At 45.4% G+C, this 9,669-nt stretch overlaps 2 protein-coding genes across 3 annotated transcripts in view; one reads left to right on the forward strand and one right to left on the reverse strand.

The window, feature by feature from the left end:
• The window catches only part of ZWILCH (zwilch kinetochore protein), a 40,427-nt gene extending 36,731 nt beyond the window's left edge, over nt 1–3,696 (reverse strand). For both annotated transcript variants that reach the window (XM_084783885.1, XM_084783884.1), the window contains exons 1-2: nt 3,460–3,696; nt 777–828 (exon numbers count right to left, since the gene is read on the reverse strand). In XM_084783885.1, the coding sequence (XP_084640011.1) occupies nt 777–828; nt 3,460–3,533 (126 nt within the window). In that variant the 5' untranslated portion in view covers nt 3,534–3,696. The remainder of the gene's footprint in view (nt 1–776; nt 829–3,459) is intronic.
• A 15-nt stretch (nt 3,697–3,711) lies between these two features.
• Nucleotides 3,712–9,027, forward strand: RPL4 (ribosomal protein L4). The gene is given in 12 exon segments (XM_084783894.1): nt 3,712–3,778; nt 3,900–4,048; nt 4,050–4,061; nt 5,353–5,524; nt 5,708–5,814; nt 6,097–6,235; nt 6,722–6,846; nt 7,510–7,639; nt 7,871–8,027; nt 8,243–8,326; nt 8,419–8,539; nt 8,742–9,027. Coding segments are annotated over 12 exon segments (1,458 nt in total). The 5' UTR covers nt 3,712–3,726; the 3' UTR covers nt 8,952–9,027.
• Nucleotides 9,028–9,669: the final 642 nt, after the last annotated feature.

Below are 9,669 nucleotides of genomic sequence, written 5' to 3' on the forward strand. Positions count from 1 at the left end.
TATAGAAATCTGGAAACAACCTGAGTATCTTTCAATCCACGACAGGATAACCAAACTAGCACACTAACAGTACCAAGATGCATAGTACAAGGAGTAATCTCAAATGCACATATGTACTCATTTAAAAAGCTATTGCTTGGCCAGGCATGGCTGCACGTGCCTTTACTCCCAGCACTCAAAAGACTACAGCAGGCAGATCTCTTGAGCTCAAGGCCACCCTGGTCTAAAAACCAAGTTCTAGGAAAGCCAAGGCTACAAAGTGGGAACCTGCCAAAAACAAAGAGAAAGGAAGCCAAAGCCAAGATACTTTATTTGTTGACATTCTGGACACAGGAGAACCATGGAGACAGCAATCACACCAGCAGCTGCAGGTCCTAGAGCTACATGGAAACGCTTACCCAGGAACACGACCACGTTTTAGGTGGGAAATAGTCTACATTTTGACAATGGGGGCAGCTGCACTCCTGAAGCTGTCAAAACTTACAGACTATCTTCTAAAAGGATCAAACTTAGCATATGTAAATTAATTTTTTAAAAAATCCGATTTAAAGAAACCATGATTTACGGAGGCTAAAGAGATGACTCAGCGGTTAAGAGCACTGTCTGCTCTTCTATAGGACCTGGGTTCGATTCCCAGCACCCACATGGCAGCTCACAACTGTCTGTAATTCCAATTCCAAGGCCTATGCACATAAAATAAAACTAAATAAATATTGTTTAAAAAAAGAAACCATGATTTTAGGGTCATTGTTTAAAACCAAATAAAATGCTCATACCTCATAGATGAACGGGTGTTTAGAGACTCCTTTCTTTTCTTCATTAAATTCCCTGAAACGCAGAACCATGTGTGAAAAACAGAGCTGCAGGATCTGCCTTTTAAACTCATAAATTAGCTAGCTCTTTATTTACTACTGGAAAAACCTTAGTTTTTTTTTTGTTGTTGTTGTTGTCTTGTTTTATTTTTATGATTTATTTATTATGTATACAGTGCTATGCCTGCATGTACACCTGGAGGCCAGAAGAGGGCACCAGATCTCATTATAGATGACTGTGAGCCACCATGTGGTTGCTGGGACTTGAACTCAGGACCTCTGGAAGAGCAGCCAGTGCTCTTAACCTCTGAGCCATCTCTCCAGCCCCCTTTCTGGGTTCTTTTGTTTTTGTTGTTTTGTTTTGTTTTTCAAGACAGGGTTTCTTTGTGTTGCCTTGGTTGACCTGGACTCACTTTGTCGACCAGACTGGCCTCAAACTCAGAGATCTGCCTGCCTCCCCGAGAAAAGCTGAGTTCTTACAACAGCTCTAAGAACAGCTGCAGAAAGGGTAACAACTAGGTTGGGAAAAGATAAAGGAGGAACGGGCATGGCGGTACATGTCTTCAATCCCAGAAGCCAGCAGAGCTGAGCTCACAGCCAGTCAGGAATACTCAGTGAGACTCTGTCCCAGAACAACTGGGGGCGGGGAAGATAGCGGCGATGGCTGCAGAGACGCCTCTCGCTCCTGCAGAGGACCTGGGTTCAGGTCACAAATCTATCTGTGACTCTAGTTCCACAGTGTCTGACACCCTCTTCTCACCTCCACAGGCAGCAGGCACAAACCAGTGCGCCCACGGGCAAAATACACACAGAAATGTATCTTTTTAAAAGTAATTTTTATTATGTGTTTTGTAAGGGGAGTAGGTAACCCATGTGTAAGTGCAGGTGCCCCAGAGGGCACTGATGGAGCAGGAGTTCCAGGGCACTGTGAGGTGCCTGCTGTGGGCTCTGGAAACCAAAATCTGTTCCTTTGGGAGAGTAGTGAGTGCTCTTAGATTCTGAGCCTTCCCTCCAGATTCATTAATTCAAAACAAAACAAAAAATGAAAAATGTACAAATCTGCTGGAGCGGGGCATCCACCTGAGAAGTTGAAGGAGAAGGCTAAGACGTTCCAGGGCAACATGGGCTGCACAGTGGAGCCTGTTTAACAAGCAAAACCAAAGGGCTGGGCGTGGTCCTGAACCTCTTTAATCCCAGAACTTGGGAGGCAGGGGCAGGTGATCTCTGTGAGTTTGAGGCCAGCCTAATCTCGAACAAGCAGGGCTCTGTTACACAGAGAAATCCTGTGTCAACAGAAACAAACAAAAGGACTAAAGAGATACAAATCTCTAGAAAGTTTATTGGGAGCTGGAGAGATGGCTCAGAGGTTAAGTGCACTGGATGCTCTTCCCAGAGGTCCTGAGTTCAATTCCCAGCAACCACATGGTGCCTCACAACCATCAATAATGTGATCTGATGCCCTCTTCTAGCCTGCAGATGTACAGGCAGGCAGAGCACTGTATACATAACAAACAAACGTTTAAAAAAAAAGTTTATTGGCCAGGCAATAGTGGCACACACCTTTAATCTTAGCACTCAGAGGCACGCAGATCTCTGTGACTTTCAGGCCACCTTGGTCTACAGAGTGAATTCCAGGACAGCCCTGGCTACAGAGAAACCTTGTCTTGAAAAACAAACAAACAAACAAACAAAAAAACAGGCATAAAAATACATGCCTGTAATGACATGAGGCAGGACGGTTAGAAGTTCAAATTCATTCTTGGCTAGGAGACTAGCCTGGGCTATATGAGACCACAGTAGTCAAAACTAAGTAAAAGTTCCTGAGCTCAAAGGCATCATTAGCGTCTCTAAAAACACTAGTTCTTAGCCCTGAGCCTAGAATCTAGAAAGGTAAACTTTTTAGCCTCACTTCAGATAAACTAAATAAAAAATCTTGGAGGTAGAGCCCATGAATCTTTATTCTGGTAATCCTCTGGAGTAACTTTGATGTGAGTCACTGACTTAGCTTTTGGCAGTGTGTAGAAGCTGACAGAACCCTCTTGTAAGCAGAATTTCTCAAAAAAAAAAAAAAAAAACAAAACAAAAACAAAAACGAAGTGAATTCTTGCATGGTGGCTCTCGCCTCTAACGTCAGCCTCAGGAGGCTAGCTAGACAGGGGGGTTGCTGAGAATTCTGTGTATTCCTATCTTAGTTTAGGCTAGTGAGAGACAATGTCTCGGGAAAAAAAAAATCACGAAAACAGTAGTGCCTTTTAAAGCCAGCTCAGGGTCTCAAGTATAGATATAAATGTAGCTCATAAGTTAACTACCGTGACTGGACAACCGTACACTCGTTGTTTTAGGAGTCAAGGCTTAAGGCAGGAGGATGGCTCCGTATTCCGGGAGCCTCCACTTAGAAGCGTGTGCATCAGCAAGACTGACGTATCGCCTTTACCTCTCCTGGATAAGTATATTGTTTTGTCGGGGAGTCTGGGAGCAGCCTAGACCTCAGCGGAGCGAAACCCACTGCACAGCCGAGACCCGCCTCCCCTATCCCAGACCCCAGCAAAGCCGGCAGGGCGCGAAAGCTTCAGCTCTGGCAAAGACTAGGCGGGGATACAAAAGGCGACAGGGACAAGTGCCATCCCATTCCCCAAACACAACTCACTGCAGAAGACGAGAATAAAACTCTTCAGCCGCGCGGTTCGTACGCGCCCACATGCCGCCCTGGACTTGGTCCATTCTCAAGCAGCTAAACTGAACTGCGCGCCCCGGCGATGATGTCAGAGGCCCCGCCCCGCCGGAACTACTTCGCACGGTTAAGTTGTACTCAACGCTAACACACCATTTTAATTTACTAAAACATCCCGTGATATTGTCTATTCACAAAAGTCTTCCATTTATGTCAGGGGAGGGGAAAAAAAGGTTAAAAGAGATGTTGTGGCTTTGGCAGGGCAAGGAACTCATCTCGCGAGAGTTGGCATCGAGTACGAATTATTCCGCGAAAAGGAGTCCCTCATTTCTAATCACTCTTTTTAGCTTTAAAAAAGAGTAGGAACAGAATGTTAACCCACGTAACGTAATAACATGTTTTTCTGAAATTTTCAGTGTATTTGATATATACCATGGGCGTCCGAATTGGTTTTGATGTGAGGCAGGATGCCGAGGACCAGTGGAAGGGTATATATAAAGTGGGTGTGATAAGTCTTTCCTTTTCCTGTGGGAGCAGCCGGGTTGAGAGGAGCGTGGCCTTCTCCTCTCCCCGTCATGGTGAGTGGAGGTCTTCTTCGCTGGACCTTCTTCTTCTTTCTGGGACCTTTTGGGGAGGATGAAGGGTTAAGGACTTGGGATCTTCAGGAGAAGAGGCGATGAGAAGGGGACCTAGCATCATTTTTGGCCTGGAGCTGGGTTTTGGGCGCTGCGGCAGCCATCTTAGAGGCAACGTGGGCAACATTGCAGGGTGGATGACAGAGGGACTTTGTGATCCTTGCTCTCTTTAATTCTAGGGAAACAAGGCTTGTGGAAACCGAGCCGGTGCCGAAGACTTGTAGGGGTTGGGGATCGTCCTGCGTGGGGTGGGGAGGCATGGTCCTTGTCGCGTCATGTGCTATGTCCTCCGGTGAATTTGTATATCCATAACCAAAGAAAAAGACAGAGAGAAAGTAATTTTTACTTTTCAAAAGGATTGTCTCTGCCCCTTCGAAACGTTTCTAGAAAAGCAAGGACTAAATTGCTTAAAAGGCCACATCATACAGTAGTAGTTAGTATATTGTTTTATCTATATATTGGCCTGCTAGGTGCTCAGTTTAGCGAAGGGGGATAGAAGAGTTGGTCCCATGCGTGGAATCATCAGGTTGTGGGTCCTTGGCTGGAAAACTAGACCAGGCTGGCTTCGAACTCACGGCAATCCGCCTGCCTCTGCCTCCTGAGGGCTGGGATTAAAGGTGTGCAGCACCACGCCCGGCCAGAATGCTGAGATTCTTAACTGGCCTGAACTCCCATACATGCTAGGCAGGTATATAGTTTTAGCCTGTGGCTTGTCTTTTACAATGGACTTTAAATATTGTCTACTTACAGAAATCTAGCTCTTCACGTTTAATTGTTGGTAAGAGTTGCCTCTGACGTTGTAGGTATAAGTACCTTTTTTATTTTCACAAGTGACTTAATTCATTCTTACTATGTGATAATGCAGTTCTGTTAGTGGGTTTTGTGTGCTTCATATAATGCTTCACGCATTCGCCCCGTTAGCACCTTCGTCCTGCTCCCCAGTTCTTCCTAAGTAGTCCTATATCTGCAGGTCTTAAAATGTGTGCTTTAGATCGGGCATGGTGGCGCACGCCTTTAATCCCAGCACTCGGGAGGCAGAGGCAGGCTGATCGCCGTGAGTTTGAGGCCAGCCTGGTCTACAAAGTGAGTCCAGGACAGCCAGGGCTACACAGAGACCCTGTCTAGAAAAATCAAAATAATAGTAGTAACAGCAATGTGTGCTTTAACATCTAGATATCAAATACAGAAGATGATACTTGCTTTATGTCTTATTTGGCTTTTTCTTCCCTCTAAGGCTTGTGCCCGTCCCCTCATATCGGTGTACTCTGAAAAGGGGGAGTCGTCTGGCAAGAATGTCACATTGCCAGCTGTGTTCAAAGCTCCTATTCGGCCAGATATTGTGAACTTTGTTCACACCAACTTGAGAAAGAACAACAGACAGCCATATGCAGTCAGTGAGCTAGCAGGTATGGACTTAGGGTTATGGTGGGTCAGTATTCTGAGGACTCCTTTGCAGTGTGTGATGAAATGCCATTGGTCCGTGTTTCTGAACTGTGTGATTTGCCTTGGCTATTCTGATATTGCTTTTATCATGCGTAAAGTCGTGAGTTAAAATGGCTTCATACCTAAAACTTTTCTCTTAATTTTAGGTCATCAGACCAGTGCTGAGTCTTGGGGAACTGGCAGAGCTGTGGCTCGAATTCCCAGAGTTCGGGGCGGTGGGACCCACCGTTCTGGCCAGGGCGCCTTTGGAAACGTATCCTCTTTATGAGTCGGCATTCTTGCACTTAGGCAGCCGGGCTTAGGCTTGCTTTATTAGTACTTGATGATAACAAACAGCTCTCTAGACAACACTCTGGAGATGCTTTGTGGGGGGTACTTGCAGTGATGTCGTAATTTGCGTCTTACTCTGTTCATGGCGACAGTTGCCTGCTGTCAGTAAGCTGGTTCAGAAGGTTGACGAACACTGTTACTGAGCAAGTCAGAACCTTGTTACTTCTACAAATTTGAAAAAGTTCGTTCTTGACAAAGAAAACAGATGTGTCGTGGAGGCCGCATGTTTGCGCCAACCAAAACCTGGCGTCGTTGGCACCGCAGAGTGAACACAACCCAGAAACGATACGCCATCTGCTCTGCTCTGGCTGCCTCAGCCTTGCCAGCTTTGGTAATGTCTAAAGGTTTGTGACACTTTGATATAGGACATTTAATTTTATCTTGCACCTGAAGTTCTGTTAGTGAATTGCTTCTGTGCATTCTGTCTCTCTGCATGCTAAAATCAACTCTCCTTGCTTCAGTCTAGTAAGCCTTTGTAGCTCCTAGCAAATTTGTACCATGTTTTAACTGTCAACATGATGAGATTCCACTTAATTGGTCCGTGTTTCTGAAGCACATGATATTAGTGGAAATTCTGATTTGGCAGGTTACATGCCACGTTTTGGGGGGAGTGTGTAAAGAATTGAGATAGCCAGACAGTGGAGGTAGAAATCCTTCCCCGCCTCTAACTTTTCTCTGAAGCCTTGGCTGTCCTGGACTATATGTAGACCAGGCTGGCCTAGAACTCCTGCCTCTGTCTCCAGTTGAAAGAGGATCTCTTAGTTCCAGGACAGTGTCTCAAGAAAACATAACAAAAAGTTGAGGCTTTGATGTTATGTTGGTTTTGTTAGGTCATCGCATTGAGGAAGTTCCTGAGCTGCCTTTGGTGGTTGAAGATAAGGTTGAAGATTACAAGAAGACCAAGGAAGCTGTTCAGCTTCTTAAGAAACTTAAAGCTTGGAATGACATCAAGAAGGTAGGTTCAGCATGCATGCGTGTAGTGTGGTGATCATACAGTCAGATTTTGTATTCAAATGGAGGGTTGAAAGGTGAGTGATGCGACTTGTTATTAGATACCGATTATGGAAACTTTAAAAAATCCACAGACAGGGATAGTAGTTATGTTTAACCAAGATCTCTGGAGGTAACCTATCTCTTAATACAGTGTGGTGTGATTTCTGGCATTTACAAAATAGTGATTCAGCTGGGCGTGGCAGTATACGCCTTTAATCCCAGCGGAAGCAGGCCCATCTCTAAGTTCAAGGCCAACCTGATGTACGGGGATTCCTGGACAGTCAGTTTATACAGAGGAACCGTTCCTGTCTCCAAAAACTAGGAAAAAAGATAGATGTGTTCATGTGCTCTATGATGTCACTGTTCGTTAGTATACATGTTAACGGACAACTTGGAGCCTTTGCTATCAGTTTTTTCTTACAGAAAGGGCTTGGTATGGTGCAAATTTTGCTTGCAGTGATGTTGTAATTTGCGTCTTACTCTGTTTTCAGTGACAGTTGCCTGCTGTCAGTAAGCTGAATCAGAAGGCTGACGACAATTATTACTGAGCAAGCCATTTAGTGACTGGGATCTGACCCATGAAATGGTATACATGGTCAGAATACTAAAGCTGCTCACTCTATAGGTCTATGCCTCTCAGAGAATGAGAGCTGGCAAGGGCAAAATGAGAAACCGACGCCGAATCCAGCGCAGGGGGCCCTGCATCATCTATAATGAAGATAATGGTATCATCAAGGCTTTCAGGAACATCCCTGGTAATTGGTTCTTATACATGTTTTAACTGCCTATTATGTGCATGCTCACTCAGCTGCGGTTGTGATGAGATTCCACTTCATGGTCCGTGTTTCTGACATAACATGATCTTACGGAAGTTCTGATTCCTAGATGAGTGAGTTTCATCAAGTGCCCGCATAACTTAGTAAGCCATGGAAGTTGTGTTTCCCTGTGGGGTGAGTGCGGCCTTCCTGATTGTTCTCCCGTTTCAGGTATTACTCTGCTTAACGTGAGCAAGCTCAACATTCTGAAACTTGCTCCTGGTGGGCATGTGGGGCGTTTCTGCATTTGGACTGAGAGTGCTTTCCGGAAGTTGGATGAGTTGTATGGGACGTGGCGTAAGGCTGCTTCCCTCAAGAGTAACTACAAGTGAGTTTCCCACATTCCTTCCAGATGGGTGAAGTGTGTGAGTTTACGTTCAGACTTGATGTACATTTCCCATTGTTTGGAGGGGTAATTTTGTGTCTCTGGCCCATGATTATGAAAAATTTAGGTTTGTACCTGGAGAGTCAACTAACTTAAATTACAGTTTCTATGATTTACATGGTGAAAATTTGGACTTCTGGGTGTTTTTTTTCCCCCAGCCTTCCCATGCACAAGATGATGAACACAGACCTTAGCAGAATCTTGAAAAGCCCAGAGATCCAAAGAGCCCTCCGAGCACCACGGTAAAGTTTCAGAGCTTGCAGTGTAGCTGCCACTGCAGCCGCCTTTGACTTGAAGGCATATGTGCTGACTGATAAAATCCACCTCTTTACAGCAAGAAGATTCAGCGCAGAGTCTTGAAGAAGAATCCACTGAAGAACCTGAGAATCATGTTGAAGCTGAACCCTTATGCAAAGACTATGCGCAGGAATACCATTCTTCGCCAGGCCAGAAACGTAAGCCAGGGTTTCCTGTCAAGCTATGCCAACCTTCCCCCCCCCCTCCCCCCACCCTGACACACAGAGCCTATAGCCCTGGCTGTCCTGGAGCTCACTGCGTAGACCAGGCTGCACTGCAATTGACAGATCCTACTGCTTATCCCACTAAACCCAGTTGAGGATTTGATTCTTACTTTCCTTTTTTTTTTTTTTTCCTCAGCACAAACTCCGAGTAAAGAAACTGGAAGCAGCGGCACTGGCAGCCACATCTGAGAAGGGGGCTGCAGATAAGAAGGCTGCGGGAGACAAGAAGGAGAAGAAGCCAATAGGGAAGAAGCTGAAGAAGCCCGCAGCAAAGAAGCCTGCCCCGGCCAAGAAACCAGCAGCGGAGAAGAAAGCTACCACAGAAGAGAAGAAGCCTGCTGCATAAACTATTAAACATTTGTTTCATTCCGTAAAGCAAATAGAGACAAGCCTATTTGAATAAAAACCTAATCAAAGATGCAGTGAATCTTTGTGTGGATCTTAATTATGGGTGATGCTTCCAAGCCTCTTTGTTGTTGAGACAGGGTTTCTCTGTGTAGCCTTGGTTGTCCTGGATGCCCAGCAGCTCCAAACACTAACCAGGGATCTGTGGCATGACGTGGAAATATAGGGCTCTGGGAATCGTTGGAGAGCAAGGACTTTATTAAAAGTAAAGTTTTTGTCAGGTGGTGGTGGTGGTGCACGCCTTTAATCACAGCAGAGGCATTCTTGACTTTGAGGCCAACCTGGTCTACAAAGTCCAAGACAGCTAGGGCTACACATAGAATCTCTGTCCTGAAAATAAAATTTCAAGCCAAGTCTAATGGCACACACCTATCTATAACCAGCTCTCTGGGAGGCACACGGCTGTTCAATGCCAGCCTGGTCTACAAAGTGTAGCTACACAGAAACCCTGTCTCAACAACAAAGAGTATGTTGTCCCAACATACTCTGGTATAAAGTGAATTTGAGGCTGTCCCCAAACTAAATACTACAATGAAATTAATGAGGAAAATGGTTCAGGTTCTGTGAGCATTATGCTAGTAACCGCCAGAGGGCATGGTAGCACAAGGAACTCCCCATGCCTGTCAGAGTGGATGAAAAGCAATGACTGAATGGAATGG

Source organism: Acomys minous (genome assembly GCF_964271855.1).
Source record: "Acomys minous genome assembly, chromosome: 5".
NCBI classification, from domain to species: Eukaryota; Metazoa; Chordata; class Mammalia; order Rodentia; family Muridae; genus Acomys; species Acomys minous.